General features: G+C 38.3%; 1 protein-coding gene across 1 annotated transcript; it reads left to right on the top strand.

The window, feature by feature from the left end:
• The first annotated feature begins 10,443 nt into the window (after window positions 1–10,443).
• On the top strand, window positions 10,444–17,113 carry LOC111513121 (facilitated trehalose transporter Tret1-like). The gene is made up of 2 exons (XM_023169283.2): window positions 10,444–10,616; window positions 16,122–17,113. The coding sequence occupies exons 1-2, from the start codon at window positions 10,541–10,543 to the stop codon at window positions 16,967–16,969; spliced, it is 924 nt and encodes a 307-aa protein (XP_023025051.2). The 5' UTR covers window positions 10,444–10,540; the 3' UTR covers window positions 16,970–17,113.
• Window positions 17,114–19,184: the final 2,071 nt, after the last annotated feature.

The following is a 19,184-nucleotide window of genomic DNA, read 5'->3' as shown; positions in this document are numbered from 1 at the left end:
GGCTGGTCTTATACCGTCAGGTCCTGGTGACTTGAAAGGGGAAAAGCCCGATATAGCCCATCTTATTTTGTCCTCATCAATTACTGCACTAGCAGATTGCCAGTTGTATTGTGAGGGTGTTGTTGGTACATCCGTCCAGTTCATCTTTCCAGGAAATACAGAACCTGGGAAGTGAGGTTTCCCTCGTCAGGATGCCGATACTCTAATGGTGGTAATTCAAGAGTGACTTCTGTAGCCTAGAAGCTAGTGGGAAGTCTTCGACTGCCTCACAATAGGCTCTACAGGCTTCTCTTTGCTTTGCTTTGAGATTGGCTTGATATATACCCCAGTCCTCTTCGAGTCTTGTACGTTTTGCCTTGTTAAAGGTCGTTCTCGCTCTCTTCCTGAGGTGTTCCAATTCAGGGCTTGTTTGAACCATCCTCATCGGAGAGGATTCCTTGTAGGCAATGTCTATTTTTTTGTGGATAGATACCGTGTACCTTTCTGGTTCTTCAGTGTTGCCAGGAGTCGGGATCTCTGTTTCCAGCAGAGCTCCTCTTAAGAGTCGACTGTACAGAGGTACATCCGTCCTCTTCGGGTCAAGGGATTATACAGTGGTCCTGAGATCCTGGTTTACCGTATAGGTAAACTTGCCAGTCTTGGATTCTGTTTGATATTTTGGCTGTCGTAAGCGTGATATCTATTGATGTTTGGATACGGCGTTAATAAATGTCGGCTCCGTGCCTCTGTTCAAGATTGTTAGATTTTTCTTGATTATATATTAATATAGGGACTAACCTCGGGCGTTGATATCCTTGCTGCCCCAGTTCAACTGGTGAGAGTTTGAGTCGCTGCATCTAAAGGGAGGTACACCGATGAGAGTATCAACGCCATATATTTGCCTTTTCCGACTGGACATTCAACTTTAACCGCAGTGAGGTTTGAGGTGCTGAATTGTGCCATCTGTATTTCCTAGGAATGTAGACAGTCGTCTTGTTGACGTCCTCCGGGATCCAGAGTGAGGCTTTGGTAAGCTTTGGGAGCTTATTTACGCTGAAGACAACGGGTGATGCCTCCTCCCACGGCCTGATATTCATTGTGGCTTTCTTCAGCCACTCTAGCGTCACATCGTCGTCGCAGACCACTCTGATGATCTCAGCGGAGTATGTCCACGACTTGAACGTGGACGGTTTGCTGTTGTTGCTGGAGGCGGAGGAGATGATCTTGTGCAGCTCCTCCAACAGTTGTTTTTTGATGAGACTCTCTCAATTTGCGGTAACCTTACCATACGGGTTTGTCTCATCTATGATGGCCACCTTGAGGGGTCTCAAGGCAGCCTTCATGGCCTTCTTGGGATTCCCTTCGTGGAGGTGCCCTCGTGAGGGCGTTTTCCTGCAGTGGCAGCCGGTTCCTTGCCGTTTTTCAAGGCGGAGCTCTTGGCGCCCGCCGCAAGTGGTGCCCTTGTTGTTGGAGATGGAGTGGAAGAGGGGGAGGGTGCACTCATAGTTGCTGCCTTTCCTGCCTCATTCGCTCTCTTTCTCCTCTAGGCCTCGGCGCCGCTGATACGCTTACGCCTTGGCTTCTGTGTTACGTCGCGAAGTGGTCTGCTATGTCCAGCCTCACTCTGAGCGGTAATTCGGGGTGTACATTTCTGTTCATCTCCAGCCCCCGCCTTAAATTGAGGTGAGCATTGCTGACCAGCCTCGGGATTTGTTGTTTTCTGTTTGTTTGTTTTTTGTCCGTATTCATGTATGTTCCCACGAGTAGCAAGAGAAGGATGGGTCAGCTCTGGCAGAGCCCCGCATTACCAGAGGAAGGCTAATTACAATGAGGTTTCGCCTGGTTCCTCTAGGGGATCGTTCGTAACCTAACCGCATATCACCCTGCGGCCATTCAGCTGTCGGCACGATTCCTTACACTTTAGCTTGGGTAGTCTGGTACGCGGTGGCATGTTTTGCAGGGCTTTTGGAGGGTTTTAGTTCCCCTCACCCTATTCATTCCTGCCACTGACCACGAGTCCGGCGACCCCGTTCGTAAGGCCACATTGCCTTCCCGGACAGGCCCTCCAGTCCCCTGGCCGTTCTCCTATCCGCCAAGCTTTCGCTTTTAGTGGGAAGCTTCTTCAGGGCCTATAATTTATTATATAATTTATTATAAAACTCACAGGGCCTATAATTTATTATAGGCCCTGTGAGTTTCTTCACCATGTGCTTCATTGCGAATCGTGTTCTTGGCTGTTCTTAAAATAGTGGATGTTAGCTATGAATACTGTCTTCACGTTATGTCTCTTCAAAATTCGGCCCACTTTGTCAGTAATTCCATGGATGTTGGGGAGAAAAGTAAAGTTTCAAGTGATTCTTGAAAATGGCTGTAAAGCAGGAGCTGCAACGTCGAAAAGATGAAAATTACAGACTCGGTTCAACCCGGACAACAGTATATCAAATTATTGTCCTCGGAAATCTATCCGAGAACTTATACACGAGAAACGGTTCTTGTCACTTCCGCTGGCTTCCATTCTGGATCATTATCACTTTCAGAGAATGGCATCGTAATAATTAAAGCAATGTATGTTCATAAACACTTCTTTCACGAAGAATAACAATTAGCAAGCGAAACGGAAATTAAATCAGCACATTCGCACCGTATGACCTGTGTCACATGGCAATAGAGGGCGCCACAAGTCACTGTGCGAGTTTTCATGTTGATCGAACCATTGTCTCATAAGGAACTTTACCCGAATGATCTAATTATTTCCTTGCGTTTATTAATATTCTTTATACAAATACAATTCAAATAATATTAGATGGTTTAAGTTAAAAACATAGAAAAAAATAGAAAATATGAGATACAGTGAATACTTGACACACGGTGTTTTGCGTGGCTTTCATTGTTATTGTATTAGTATTTTTCTCAGTCAGTTGCGGATCGACTTACTACATACTGTTATTGTAATAGCGATAATCAACAAGTGTGTGAGCCTTGGCGTTATTATTTATCCATAATTAGGCGGGTAATCTCATTGTTCCACTGTCGCTAAAGTAAAGTACGCAGATTTTTGTGTAAATGCAGTAGACAGAAGAAACAATAATGATGAAACTTTGACCCTGAGAGGCAAGCAAATATTGTACTGTATGAATGATATACAGAGGTGCTGTTAGTTACGTAATTTCTTATAGTTTCTTATCTGAAATCAGGGAAAATATTCAAATCTTCAAAATTTAACAAAAGTTGACTCGTAATTTATCCTACAGAAAAAAACCCTAACACTTGATGCCCTTGAAGACATTTTAGTTCGAGCTGACGAAACTCGAATAGAATTCAAATCTAAATGACCGTATACTTTCTTTATCAAGATGGTTAGATCAGAGCGCACAGCTCTGCTCGCTGTTTGGAAAAATCAGTTAACCGTTAACCAGCCCCTCTATAAACTTCAACCCTCAAAAGTCGAAACTTGTGCGAGTGAAAGATTAACAAGAAGTTGCTTTTGAATGTGCGATTACTGGCATCGATTAGCTTGTTAAGTAGATAGCAATATATCTTCCTACAACTGTTGTTGCTTCGAATTATTATAATCCCTCACAAAGCTGAAATCAGAATATTTTTTCGAAAGGGTTATATTTTTAGAAGTGTTTGATTTTTAGAAAAGAACGTTTTTGGGTTTCATTTCGGATACAAAGTGGAATAAAACCAGCTAAAAACGACTACGTTCACATGAGCATTGAATTACACGAAAGAAGAAGTTCAATCGAAACAACTACTTTTTCATGAACATTACGTACTCTTACTCTTATGAACAGTGTAGGTACTCCTTGAAGTTTCAGGTTGAAAACATTTGTAATCCACTACTCAAAAGCATCTATTCAAACCTTTGAAAGACGGAAACATGCATTTCGCTTCTACCGTCTGCCACAATAAACGATGACCATATCCCTATAGTGAATTCTCAAATCTATTTATTTCTAAAGAAGTTTCTAAAAAAGTTTCAAACTTTTCCAATTGTAACTCATCATAATGTGATTGAAGTCAGGTTTTTCTGTCAAAAGTTGGGTTGCAATCTATTTATTCAAGAGACTATTTCTTTTAAAAAGCTTGGACAGGGCTTACAGAACAGGAAATGCTTCAGGCAAATTTATTAAAAACAATAAAGACAGAACTTCAGTGTTGAATAGATCAGGGGTATATAAGTTGACTTGTGGCTCTAGCCAAAAACTTCATATTGGCTAAACGGGGAGAAGTTCTTCTCAAAGAATTGAAGAGCATAGAAGTAGTTTTTCGAATGGAAATACCAATTCCACATTTGAAAACCATCCTTTAGCAGAAGGACATGAGTTCAGTCATTACTATGACGTGTTTCATTCAGAAAAGAAAAGTTTTAAACTCAATCTTTAAGAATGTTCAGAAATGAATAGATTCAAGAATTCGGGGAATTTGCTGAATTGTTACTGAATATATTTTCAAATGTGGAAACTAGTTAAGTGATACATGTATGTATGCAGATAATTTCATTCATTACACGTTTTTGTTAATGAGTTTGTAAAATGAATGTTCTTATGTTTATGTTCATTTGTCTTTTTGACGTTTTTGGCAACATTCTTTTTGGGCTTCAAATTTCAGCCATGCATTTACTATTTTTCAGTTTCTGATTGTTATGGGAATTTAATGTGTAACTGAATAACGATTAACGTGCGAGACAATATTAGTATCTTGTATCCAGAAGGTATGTTAATTTATACTCCTAACTGTATTCTAACATCTTCTAGATGAGTTTTGATCGCTCAAAACTCAGTTGTAACTCTATGAGATTTGAAATAGTTATTTTCCAATTCGACACCAAGGGAAGGGACATATTTTGTTTTTTTTTTAATGACCCAGCTTGAGATACTATTTCAAAATTAAAGTTGATACTTGTGAACATATTTTTGTATAACTCAATATTTTAGAATGCCTAGAAATCAAAAGATTTGGGAATTCCAAGAATTTTTCCAAATGACCAAATCAAACTGAATTATTTCTCTCTTCTGAAACTGTTTTCTTACGTAGAAATTGCTAATTAGTTTATTTCAAGTCCATTTCATGAGTTGGTAAAAATTTCCTTGTATGGTGTTCAAATTTCTAAATAGTTTTTACCTGAACTCAGGTGAAATTATCAGACATTAATTAGGTAGTCATACGATTCAAATAAAGCAAAAATTAGGTTGAACTCAGTAAGTATAAAAACGCTTGATTTTTATTGAGTATCGGCCAATAAATATTTTGTCAATACGTGATCGATTCTTTTTAGGCGCCATGATGAAAGACAAACATTTTCTGAAGCCAACTGCAAAAATATTGGATATTGACTGAAATGATCTTGTGTGAAATTTCTCATTTTTTCAATTATATGAATTCAACTATTACAGATCGAATATCAATCTCCTGTAACATTTCTCTAGGTGATTGAACCTACTACTTCTACTAGTCATCAGGTATAAAATAATACTGATAATAAATCAGACGAAAAACTTATCACAATTATCAGATAACGGCTCCACAAATTACGAATGTAACCAACATTTAAATATTTTGCAAGAAAAAGTAAACAGGAAGTTTTTATTTTGAGGAGTTACTAACTGTTGCAATTTTCTCAAAACAAATATTACAGAACTCGATTGCAAAACGATATTCATCACAATATGATGGTCTTATTTTGTTTTCTCTGATGGCAACTACGATTGTAAATCAGACTGTGTGGTGAATGAGATTGGCAAACTGAACACAATGTTGCCAATATATCAACAACAAAAGTTACTACTATTTCAAACAAAAAAGCACCGGTGATTAGTAATTGAAATGAAAATATATATTATTCACCAAATTTATTGTATCGCCTTCAAATTCGGCCCCTTCCGAATTAAATTACTTACGCCAACGAACAACCAATTATCAAAACATGTTTTAAACACATTTGTAGGAATCAACTTACTACTCGCTACTAGTACTGGATGATGTTCTCCGTTGGTGCCAGAGGAAGCAGATGTCTGTCAATTCGCTGCAAAACTGTGATAATCGCCCCCACAACCAATGATCACTCCCCACACCGTGGGGTAAGTGATCATTGGGTCCGAGAATTATGTGCCCCGAGCAAGCGCAGTGAGCCACTGCGCAGCTGCTCGAGCTGCGCAGTGGCTGCTCGAGCAGCTGCCCTAAAAAGAAATGCTCCAATTCCTGCTGTCTCATGGTCACGGACCATGCAGAGAAGGGGATCCGAACTCCTGACGACTTTACAGGCTGTATCCAGCACCATTCTGTTATGCAGACACTCCAAACTCAAAAGTCCACGGCCTCCCTGTTGTCGGGGGAAGTACAACCGTGGAACGGACGATTTGGGATGCAAACTCCTATAGAAATGCATCATTTTTCGGGTCTTTACGTCGAGTTGATACAGCTCCTCCCGAGTCCACTTCACTACTCCAAACGAGTAGAGTAAGATTGGAACGGCAAGCATATTTGTTGCAGCAACTTTGTTCTTTCCCGACAGTTCCGATGACCAGATCTGTCGAAGTTTGTGCTGATACTTGCCGTGGAAAGAATTTTTCACTGATGTTACCTCTTGTGAGTGGCGTTGTTCCACCTCGAGGTAAGTAAACGTCTCTCCGGCATTCAGATGGTGTAAGATGCTTCCATCTACGAGCTACACATCCTCTGGAATGGACGATTTGGGATGCAAACTCCTATAAAGATGCATCATTTTTTAGGTCTTTACGTCGAGTTGATACAGCTCCTCCTGAGCCCACTTCACTACTCCAAACGAGTAGAGTAAAATTGGAACGGCAAGCATATTTGTTGCAGCAACTTTGTTCTTCCCGACAGTTCCGATGGCCAGATCTGTCGAAGTTTGTGCTGTTACTTGCCGCGGAGAGAGTTTTTCACTGCTGTTACCTCTTGTGAGTGGCGTTGTTTCACCTCGAAGTAAGTGTACATCTCTCCGGCATCCAGATAGTGTAAGATGCTTCCATCTACGAGCTACACATCCTCTCCGTAGTCCCCGCATCGTCCTCTTTTGAGATGGACCATTGCACAGTTGTCTATCCCGAATTTCATACCTATAGCATGCGTGTACTCTTCCACCACCCTCAAGGACTGATGGAGATCCTTTTCTCCAGAGGCATAAAGTTTAAGATCATCCATATAAAATAAATGGGTGACCTTGTGCCTCCGGTTTCCGAGGGTGCCACAGTTATACCCTCGAGTGTTTCTGAGCGCAACGGATAATGGCAATAGTGCGATGCAGAAGAGAAGGGGACTGAGCGAATCACCCTGAAATACACCCCTTCTGAAAGTGACCTACCCTGTTTCAACTCTTGCTTGACCAGATGTTATGGTGAAGCGAGTTCGCCAGAGTGGTATCAGTTGTTCAATGCATCTCACTTTTTTGTCGGGTACCGCAAGGCATCTGAGCAAATGCTAGATGAGCTCATGCGAAATTGTATCAAATGCCTTACGGTAATCGATCCAGGCCATAGAGAGATTACGCTTATATTGTATCGAGTCCTGCGTTACACATCTATCGATGAGCAGGTTCTCTTTATATCCAGCAACTCTCTCTTCTACCCTCTCTGCTCATATATCCGTTCGAACACTCGGTCAACTACGGTGAGTATTCGTGTGTATGAGATGCTTGTGAACAACTTATAACACGAATTCAAGCATGTTATCGGTCTGCAATTCTTAGGAATCGACAAATCCCCGCTTTTGGGGATGAGAACGGTCCGCCCCTCGACAAACCAATCCGGAATCGGCTGCTCTCCGTCCAGCCATGAGTTGAAAACTCTGGCCAGATGGTGGTGGGTACTTGGTAGATTTTTCCACCAATAAGTGTTCAGCCCATCTGGGCCTGGAGCAGCAAAGTTCTTGGAACCAACAAGGGCCCTTCGAACATCATCCGGGGTTATCGGGTTGCGCAGTTCATTGAGCTCAGGCTGTCGAAGCTCTCTGTTGATAGCTTCGAACTGCGCTAGGGCTGGAGTGTCTAAGTTGAGTGGCTGCGGGTGTTCATAGATATCCTTCCAGAAGGATTCCACCTGATCAGCGGTCGGCGGATTATCCATAACACGTGGAGGCTCTTGGAATAAGCGAGAAGGTTTCTCGCGGAACCTAAGGTTTTCCGCGATACTTCTCGCTCGCCTCACTGGTGACTTCTTAGCAGCCACTGGCATTCGTCTCCTATCAAGGCAGTGCTGTTTGATGGTCAGCAGCACGCCTTGGCTTAAAGTGTGATGGATACGTCGTAGATTGGCGGATATTCGCCACACTGCGGGCGTGAAAGGCCTATTGGCCGCCCTGTAATCCATCACACATTGGATACGAGACGCCTGTTGTCTCGCCGACGTGATCTTAGCCTCCATCTTGTGTATACGCCGTTCAATCTTCCGAACCGCAAGGCGGGGATTTCGTCCTTCCGATTCGGAAAGCAATTGGACGACGTTATACACGGCGGTGTTGATTTGCCAGATGTCAGCCTCTTCTGTTGAAACACTATGAACCTCCGCATCCAAACAAGCCAGTTCTTGTGGCTTCAGGGGCCTAATCCTGTAAAGCGCCCTGCGTGTTCTGACTGAATCCAGTAGTGACATGATGCGAGTCTCCTCTCCAGCCGTGCCAACGGGTGGTGGAACTGCCACTTCTACCACTTCGTTAGCAGGCTGGGGAGGAGCTATATAGCCCTGCTACCGAAGATAGGATACGTGATCCCTAAGATTTTGGGCGGAAAAGGCGGCATGCTCCGGATGTGTTTCACACCACAGAGCATTCAATCTCGCCATATACCCTCTTCGGGCGGGCTCACTACTCTCGTAGCAATGCATAAGGCTATCTCTCAGCTCATGCGTCCACTCAAAGTGTCCGTTGTCGTTGCCAGGGTTGTCGTCGGTGTGCAAATCATCGTTATAGGCCCCACCACCTTGCCTCTGACCCCTCCGAGCCGGTCGATTGTGGGGGCCTCTTCCTTGATTATTGGGAACCAAGTGTTGGGTCCACCGGGTGGTTAGCCCGGGGCTGCCGGTCCGGTTTTGCACCAGTTGCTCGGGTAAGTGGTGTCGTGTCGTGTGGTAAGTAGTGTGCGCTGGTCAGGCCCTATCCCCCAAGCCCCGATACATTCGGGAGGACGCACCAGCATTATCAACCCATGACCACTCCCCCCTCCGTGGGGTAAGTGATCATTGGGTCCGAGAATCATGTGCCCTGAGCAAACACAGTGAGCCAAGAATGACAGCCTTCTGCATGTGTGCGGCTAAGATTTCTACCTTAGTGCGGCAAGCCGGTATGATTTTGAGATTCGAGAGTAGAGAGGACATCATTCCACCAAGGACTCCAATAATCAGAACAAACATCTTGATAGAGTGATCTGGATAGAGTCTGCGGAGTTAGAAGAGAAAATCTCGATATTTTATCCGTTTTTCCTCCTCTTTTCTGACGATATTCGTCTCGCCAGGAGCTGAAAACTCCACGACAAATATCGTTTTGCTCTGGTGATCGAGAAGGACTTTATCAGGCTTATTAGCTTGCATGAGCCTGAGGGTGGGGAACGAATAGTTCCAATTATTATTATTATTATTATTATTATTATTATAGCGTTTGAAAGCCTTAATTGCGGGAAAACGACCTAATTTGAAGAAAAAGAAAGTGCTGCTTCATCAATACAATGCATTGTCACAAATCAATGAAAACGTAGGCAAACTTGTAGGAGCTGAAAACTCCACGACAAAAATCGTTTTGCTCTGGTGATCGAGAAGGACTACAGCAGGCTTATTAGCTTGTATGAGCCTGAGGGTGGGGAACGAATAGTTCCAATTATTATTATTATAATTATAGCGTTTGAAAGCCTAAATTGCGGGAAAAAACGACCTACTTTGAAGAAAAAGAAAGTGCTGCTTCATCAAGACAATGCAGTGTCACAAATCAATGAAAACGATGGCAAAATTGCATGAAAAGAGCTTTGAAATCTTCCTGCATGTATACCATATTCGCCAGATTTGGCTCCCAGCGACTACTGGCTATTCGTAGACCTCAAAAAAATGATCCCTGGTAGGAAATTCCGCTCGAATAAAGGGGTCTATTTGAGGCAAAAGTGAAACGTTTACGGATAATGCCAATGTTGAACAAAAAAAGCGCGTTTCCTTCTTTAAGTCCGGGACTTTCCAGCCCAGGTTTTATGTGATCATTACTTCGAACATTGAAAAGGGCAAAGTTATCCTTTAGAAACGCACAATATGTATTGAATTGTTTTGTTATATATCAAAGGGAATAAATAAATAGTTTTGAGTTCAAATATATAGACAGATGTGACAGATGACTTCAGTTTGTTACAGTTTGTAAGATGTATTGATGAACACTTTGTTCTGATCGTCATTCATTTCCATTTGAAATTCTTATTGCACCGGCATCAGTGTAACTGATAAATTCCCACTCTGTTCTTTCTATCAGTTGAATCTTCACAGAAGTATTATTAGTGATACGATTTCAATTTCAGATAAAATTGAAAGAAATACTATTGTTCTCAAACATGAAAAGTGAATAACACGGCATGGAGAACCTCAACGAAGAAGGTAAAACTTTGTTGAGGAGAAATTATTACTATCAAAAACTGGCAATTATTATAGGTGAGTTCAAATCCTGTTTCCCTAGTGAAAAACGGAGAAATTATCCAGTAGCATGTTCAGTTCTAGAACTTTTGTTGGTGTTTGAATTATTATTTCACATGGAGATACAAATATAATAAAATTTTTATAGAACATTTCGAATATATTTTTTGCTTTATTATGGATTTTTGTTCAAACATTCACTTTCAACGATATGAAGGATTCTGGAAGTCAGAAAAATTCATTAATTCTCTCTCTGTTAACAAAGATGTGTATTTAGATCAGGGAAGAGGAGTAACACTTTCAGACACAAATCTGAAAGAAAAAAGCCCTCTCGAAACTAATACAATAATTCATGAATTCAAAATATGTCTAGACATCCAACTCCTTCAAATAATATACTTTACATATATATATATATATATATATATATATATATATATATATATATATATATATATATATATATATATATATATATATATATATATATATATATATATATATATATATATATATATATATATATATATATATATATATATATATATATGCCTATGAAAATGTAGAAATAAGTAAACATAGTAATATTATGAATAACGATAACGGACCAATACCAAATAGCATACTATATAGCTTGTTGAAATAATATTGTTGAGTTTACTGATTACTACAAAAAGACACATTGTAAATATATTTAGATAGGCAATATTGTGAAAGTAATATTATATAGCTGAAAATTGTTCTATATATAGCTGTAACATTTAAACATACATAAGAACATATTGTAAAACAATTGAAAGGCCAATTGTAAAAATAATTTAGGGTGGTACACTTTAATGGGTGGTATTACTGATTACCTACCTGTATGATGTACCTGAATAGCATAAATAGCTTTAGTTTTGAGTAGTTTCTAGTTTTATCTTCCTCTTGAAGATGATCACTTGGTGATCGAAACACGTGTCGAGGTGTAAAAATAACGATTTGGTGTTGGAAAAAATCTCCAGTAATAATCATTACTACACCAAAGGTTCCAAACAGAACATCATAAGTTCTAGGAATAAGGTGAAATATTGAAATTTTAAGTTTTGCTATTCTCGTTTTGGAATCTCTTGTAGTCCTTCCTGTATAAAATTTTGGGAAATTTGAAACCGTGAAAACCAGACTATTATAAAATAATTATCAATAAAAATAAGAATTGCTCGAAATACATGTGGAACTGTGTAAAAAAACTACAAAGGAAAGAATCAGTCAATAAGATCAAAGAAATACAGGTAGACAATGAAACCCAAACAGACACTTTAATTATAGCAGAATCATTCAATAATTATTTCATCAGTGTGGGTGCAAACCTTGCTAATGAGATAACAGATCGACAATTCCGCACAAATATAATTTCAAATACACTATACTTGGGGCCAACAGATGAGGGCGAAATAAAACAGGTTGTAAAAGAACTGAAATCAAATAAGGCCCCAGGACTGGACGGAATAGGACCAGAGACCATAAAGAAATGCATTGATATATATCGAATATATCGAAAACTGGTGTATTTCCAGAAATATTAAAAATCGCTGTAGTGAAACCTCTCTATAAGTCAGGAACTAAAAGTTCCCTTACAAATTATAGACCAATTTCAGTTATTTCGAAAATTAGTAAAATAATAGAAAAAATTATAAAAAAACGAATTTTCAGTTTTGTACTACAGTACAATTTAATTTCTGATAATCAATTTGGTTTTATGGAGAAATCAACACGAGATGCAATGGCCGATTTAATCAAAAAGATGTACGCAGCGGTAGACACTAAGGAACCGGCCATCTGTGTCTTCATTGATTTGGCAAATTTGATGAAGTCCCTCGAAAAAATAGGATTCAGGGGAAAATCATGGGATTTAATAAATAGCTATTTGAATAATCGGCAACAATGTGTACAAATAGATAACACCCGGAGTAACAATAAAGCTATTCGTTATGGAGTTCCACAGGGCACTGTTTTAGGACCTATTCTTTTCATACTTTACATCAATGAGATGTTTAACCTACCCATTCCTGGAGATATAACTGGCTTTGCTGATGATAAGATTGTTTTTTTCAAAGATCAAGACTGGAACATACTGGAAGAGAAAATCCAAAATGCACTACCAGTTTTATTCAAGTTCTTCAGTAGTAAACTTCTGACAGTAAATGTTGGGAAAACAGTATACTTACCACTGGCCAGTTATGAACCAAACTTACCCGATTTCGATCGAATTGAAGTTAGAATTGAAAACCAATCTATGCTCCTGATGGAAAACAGAATTGTTAAATATCTCGGTATCACAGTAGATAGTCATTTGAGATGGGATGCTCACATCTGTAACATAATAAAAAAACTCCGATTCTTTTTGAGTAAATTCAAATTTTAAAAAAAATGATATACATCACCTTCGCATCATGTATTATACACTTGTTCAAACACACATCAATTATTGAATTATTGCTTGGGGTGGAATAACTAACAAGTACCTGAAAAATTTCGAAACACTACAGAAAGGGCTCATAAAAATTATACTCGGTAAAAAACGTGACTATTCTAGTAATGATCTTCATAGGGAATCAGGGTTTCTTGATATACGCCAAACTTTTTCACTCACACTCTTAGTATACCAAAAAAATATATTTCATCAAGCAAACACGTACGTCATATATACAACACCCGATATAAGAAAGAAGCCTTGAAAGTACCTAAGACGACTAAAAATATTGGACAGAGATGTTATGTTTTTCTTGCTCCTAAACCATTCAATAAAATTCCACCTGGAATTGAGAATCTCAGTTCCCTGTCCCTATTCAAGCGGGAAGCCAAGAAATGAAATACACTATTTGATAGACCTCAACAATGCAAATTGAAATGTATGCATGTTCTAAAATCGTATCTACTTGTGTATCATTTGTAAAATTATAAATTCCATTCAGCATATCAATTATATATGTGACTGTGTTTCAATTAGTATTATCGATTTTCTTCATTTTTCCTCATTGGTATTTTAATATTATGTGTTTGTGTTTGTTTACTAGCGTGAAATTATTTTATATATTTTATTTATTTATTTAATTGCTTTGCGATATTTTATCCAATATTTTATAAATTTATCATATTTTACTTATTTCAGAATTCATTGTATAATAACCTTAGTGATCCACGCGCAGGTTAGCCTTTGTGGTTTTTCTCTGTGTTTGTTTACTTGCATTCTTCAATAATGAATTGAAAGTGTATGTATTGATTCTTTGGTAAATAAATATTATTATTATTATTATAGAATCACCAAGCATAAAAAATGTTTTGAGCTAAAGGAAACTAATTCCACAAGTCCATCTATGTTTGCCACCTTTTAATAATAATGTCTACCAAAATTTATAAATACTTCGAAAAAAGGGAATTTTTCCAAAATTTGCCCAACACAATGTAAGAACCAATACTCATTTAGGGTAAATATTTTACGTGAAATGCTAAACAATACTGTGATTGGTCCCTTCTTCATTGATGGAAGCTTTACTGCCAACCGATATCTGAAAGCTTCACGACTAGATTATTTACCAGTTTCAAATATAATGTCACGTAGACAAAGAGACAGATTAGACAATACGACAATTTTTATATGGAACATTCAATGGAAAATGAATAGGACGTTACTAAGAACTTCCCATACCAGCGCGTTCACCGGACTTAAGCTAAATGGATTTCTTTTTAGGGGGTTCATAGAAAAACAAAATTTCACTAACATCGTTCTATTAGGAATAGCGAACATTTTGAAAATGTGGTTACTAATTATGAGACGGCCATATAACCGGAGCTTATTACGAATGCAGTCAAGAATTTTGTAAGAAGAACCGAATTGTGTATGTTGTGTATGTTGCATAATTATATGATTTATTTTGAACAAGAAAATCTACACAATATAAATTTAAAATGTAACAGTCGTATACAGAATGATATCTATTTATCGTTTCAGCCAATTTTTTGTAGTCCCCAATTTAAAAAATGGGTGGGAAGAAAGCTTCATTCAGATAACCACGACTTCAAATATAGATATATCTCAATGTTCACAATGATGGTACTTTACTCTTATTTAAAAATAAAATTTTCAAGGCTCCCCGTATATCATGTGTATTTTACTGTATTCTAATGAAGAATGTTTAGTTTAAAAGGATGCATGAACTTTTACCGAGAATAAGTTTTTATTGAAAAACCCTTAGCAAATGAGTTATTCAAATGGTGCATACTTTGGAGATAACACTGTAGCTAACAGATTTTTTGCTTGAATATCTTAACTGTTGTGTGGAAGAAAACTATCCTACTGAGGCTGTTGACAAAGAGACAAAACAAGCTACCAAGATCTCAAAAACAGTAGGGCAATGATGTATGAAAAATTTTGGACCTGGTCTGTTAAACATGATACCTGAACACGTTAGGAATATATTATACTCTATCTTCATATTGAAAAACCAATGAAAATGCAAATAAAATGATAGAACTAATTACATCACAAGCAGAGAAGTCACTGATGATTTGCGAGAAGCAATCCGAAAATCTCCTGGATTTGAGAAAAAACAGTTCGTGACTGCTGCACTCCGATAATGTACATGGCCATACTTTATTGCTTGTTCGTGAATTTTTGGCTGAAACAATAGTGTAACGAGACCCAAGCCTCCATATTCGCCAGACATGGCTCCGTTTGAATCATTCCCATTTACAAAATTAAAAAAACCTTGGAGGACCGTCGTTCTACAATTATATATGACACGAGTTTGAGAAGTGTTTCGAGGATTGGAAGAAATACTGGCACAAATAGTTATCAAAGCTTAGTACCTTACACCCATTATGGTCCAGACGTAGTAACTTAACCTTAACAAGATTGTCCAGCAGTGGAAACAAAACGTTTCTCCAGAAAACACTTTCTTGTTACCTGTGCCATTGCTGTTTCCCCATGTGGGATCTATATACGAGTACCAAACTTCCCCAAACAAACTGTTTATCGATATGTGGCTTGTTTTGTCGATCCTTGACACCTGTATAGCCGATTATGGATATTTCTCTTGTATCTGTAGAGTAAGGAGGGTGAGTATAAACTAACAGCACTCAAGCCACATGTGACCAATTGAACATCCTCCCAAGGAGTCGCCTCCTAGGTCATCGTCCATCCTGTCCTTTCCAGGAAGGTTAACAGGTCACTAGGAGACATCTCCTTTATAGGTAGCCCAACCCACGGGATTATGGTTATTTACTGGTGATTTTCTCTATTCTCAAAAGGAACGATGGTGGGATACGATTTTTGTCCTTCCTATATATGTGAGCAATTGATGTTCTCACACAGTTTATTACAGCAAAATTTGCCAAGGTAACATCACACTTGTTATACTATGGTCAAATATTTTTATATCTTCCTTCCAAATTTTGATTTTCATCTCTGTATGTAATGACTCTGTACCTATTTCTATCATAAAAAATATATGGTACCTATAGTAATACAACTATACTTTTCAGGTGCCCTGGCCTGGTTTAGTTCTGGTCTACTTACGTCGTGGGCGTCACCATTCATGATGAAGATATCACAAGACAAAGAAAATTATAAAATAAGCGAAGAAGACTGTCTGAACTTCTCCATAGTTCCACCAATAGCGATGATGATTACGTGCCCACTCTTCTCAAAATTGTGTGACATCATAGGGCGAAAGCCAGTTTTTCTTCTGTCAGCAATTCCTCAGCTTCAAGCCTGGTTGATAAAAGCGATAGCGAAAGACTTGCACCACTTCTACATTGCTAGAACTCTTGTAGGCATCGGAGATGGTATATTACTAGCCTGTACGCCAATGTACATTGGGGAAATTGCTTCTCCAAATATCAGAGGAACGTGGGGAATTGCTCCAGTTTTGTGCCTTTATGTAGGAGAGTTGATGATTACAATTCTTGGAAGTTATCTCAGTATCGAAATAACATCCTTCGTCTGCGCTCCTCTTCCTATTCTATTCGTTTTATCGTTTTCATTCATGCCAGAATCTCCATATTACCTCGTGATTGCGGGTAGAGAGGAAGCCGCAAAAGCTTCTCTCAGAAAGTTCACTGGTAAACAAGACATTGAAGAAGATTATTTGGAGATTAAAGGTAGCATATCACGTCAAATGTCTGAGGAATCAACGTGGAAAGCTCTCTTCGTTATCAACAGCAGTCGCAGAGCTCTTGCTGCTGGTGTGTTTCTCAGGGTATCTCAGATGCTGGGTGGTGCAACAGTGTTCATCAACTATACCCAGTACATTTTCTTGAAGTCAGGAGGAAATGTTAGCCAGAGGTGTCGTCCATTATCTACATGGCGTTATGGTTGTTTTTCAGTTTAGGAATGACCAATTTTGTGGAAGGCTTTGGAAGAAGAAGAGCCTACATGGTATCCTTAGGCTCATGTAGCGTTGTATTATTACTCGAATCTATTTATTTTTACATAGATCCAACTTCTTTTAAGTGGTTCCCACTCGTTGGAATGGTTTTTTATATAATTTTCGCTTCTTTTGGCTTGGCAACTATACCCGCTCTCATGACAGGGGAGCTATTTTCTGCTAGTATCAAAGCGAAAGCTGTGAGTCTTCTTATCATTGTGTTCGGCTTGATGTCTTTTTTATCCTGTAAAGTCTTCTCTTTTCTCAACTCGAAGTTTGGATTTTATGTTCCTTTTTTATTTTTCTCTTGTTGTACGTTAGTGTCCACATTATTAGCTTATTATATACTACCAGAAACAAAAGGAAAAACACTCGAAGAGGTTCAGCTGTGTTTGGAGTTAGGTACGAGGAAAGGAATGGAAAAGGAGCACTTGTTTGACATCAAGGAAATTGATTTTGTCAACAGGAATTAATCTTGTATTCAGAATTTGAGAATTCGAAAGAATGATCTCACTTATTTTATCAAAAATGATCTAGTCTATTCATTTCATTTGAAATAAAAAAATGTGTTACTAATTCATTCATTTGAATTTTGCCTACAGAGAATGGGAGCGAATTGACATCATCCCATAATGGAAGTGACCAAAAATATATCTATTTATGTTTTGCCACCCAAGTTTTCATCATCAGGTGAGGATCAATACTGGTGCTTTGGAAGTGACTTATTGCCTAATAATATCTAGAAGGGTGAAATTTCACTAGCGCCTAATGAAAATGGTATGCCACGGAGGCAGCTATAGCTACCTGCGTGGTGATTTTGATAGTTTACTTGTGAACACGATATCTATTAACTGAAACCACAAATGTGCGGTTGGCTCCTGTTGGTGGCTCCGTGCATTTGTATTTCTATCTTTTGGTAACCAAGTGTTGCCCATCCTTACACTTGGCTGCACCATACTGATGATGGGCCAAAAGCCCCAAACACGTGTCTATGGTTTGCCACTTTCATGAGTGCTATGTCCGATATTAACTTCTGTTTATATATATATATATATATATATATATATATATATATATATATATATATATATAGATATATATTTGAAAATTCTAGGAGTTAATTACCTATAATTGATTGGAATATGAGCGACGCACATTTTCTGCGACTCTCTAAACTAAAAAGTTCCAAACGTTTATACAGCGTGACTAACGGTAGGTTAGACGTTTCTGGAAAACGCAAAGCATGATTTTTCTGAAAATTTCACCTCTCCCATTTCCTTACCTGTTCTATCGATCTAAAATATTTTCAGCATTGCGGCGTTGCCACTTTCATCAAAAAGTCCTAGCAACTTTATTTTTTTAAATAGAACACCCCATATATTAATATATTTTTGGAATTGCTCTGGTATTTTAATACTTTTTCGTTGATAATGTCCTATACCTATCTCTACCGTTTTCGAGATAAAAAATAAATTGTGCTAAATATGGTCCAAAACATAGCCTTAATTGAAATTAAGTACATCAGTACTCTCAATTCATGAAAAGTTGATATTTTGATGATAGTTTGGACAAACTCGAAATATTCAAATAACACCAAGAAATCGACTCCATATCATACAGGGCGTGCTAAAATTACTATTATTTCCATTGTGCATAAAAGTAGTCAAAAGTTCATTTATTCAAATGAAACCCCTTGTATATTACTCGGTAAATTGAAAGATGGTGAAAAATGCTTCAAGATGATATATCATGTCCCTATATCTAAATCGTCAAGTTTTCCCAATAAAGTCGCTTCTTCTAGAAATATTATTTTTTTTTTAGAATTTGGATTTAGGTAGCAGTGGAATTATCAAGCTCATAGTAGTTCGATTACTTTTATAAGTAATTTACAAAGAGTTATCGACGGTGTTTCGAATCATCTTCCAAAATGAATGCAAATATCGATTATTCAAACGAAGTTCTTATGAAATTATTTATTATACACATGAACAAAGTGATCAAATAATTGTCAGAATGTGTGAAAAATTCAACCAAATGTATCCTGAATTAACACCAATGAACGAGAGGAAGTTTGTAAGGTTACAAAATAATTTCCTTAACTATGGCTCAACGTTTCCAGGGAACAACTGTACCAAAAATCAGTCATTTCTAGGTAAGAAGTAAGATTTTGTGGGCTAAA

This window comes from Leptinotarsa decemlineata, unplaced genomic scaffold (genome assembly GCF_025532065.1).
Source record: "Leptinotarsa decemlineata unplaced genomic scaffold, Ldec_3_MD MMD2_P_RNA_scaffold_2, whole genome shotgun sequence".
Classification (NCBI taxonomy): domain Eukaryota; kingdom Metazoa; phylum Arthropoda; class Insecta; order Coleoptera; family Chrysomelidae; genus Leptinotarsa; species Leptinotarsa decemlineata.
This window is presented reverse-complemented; position numbering and strand designations above follow the sequence as displayed.

Excerpts from the sequence above, each read along its gene's own strand:
- LOC111513121 (XM_023169283.2), top strand. The coding sequence starts at position 10,541 with ATGGAGAACCTCAACGAAGAAGGTAAAACTTTGTTGAGGAGAAATTAT. Across the intron at positions 10,617-16,121 it reads AAAACTGGCAATTATTATAG|GTGCCCTGGCCTGGTTTAGT; the intron begins GTGAGTTCAAAT and ends TATACTTTTCAG.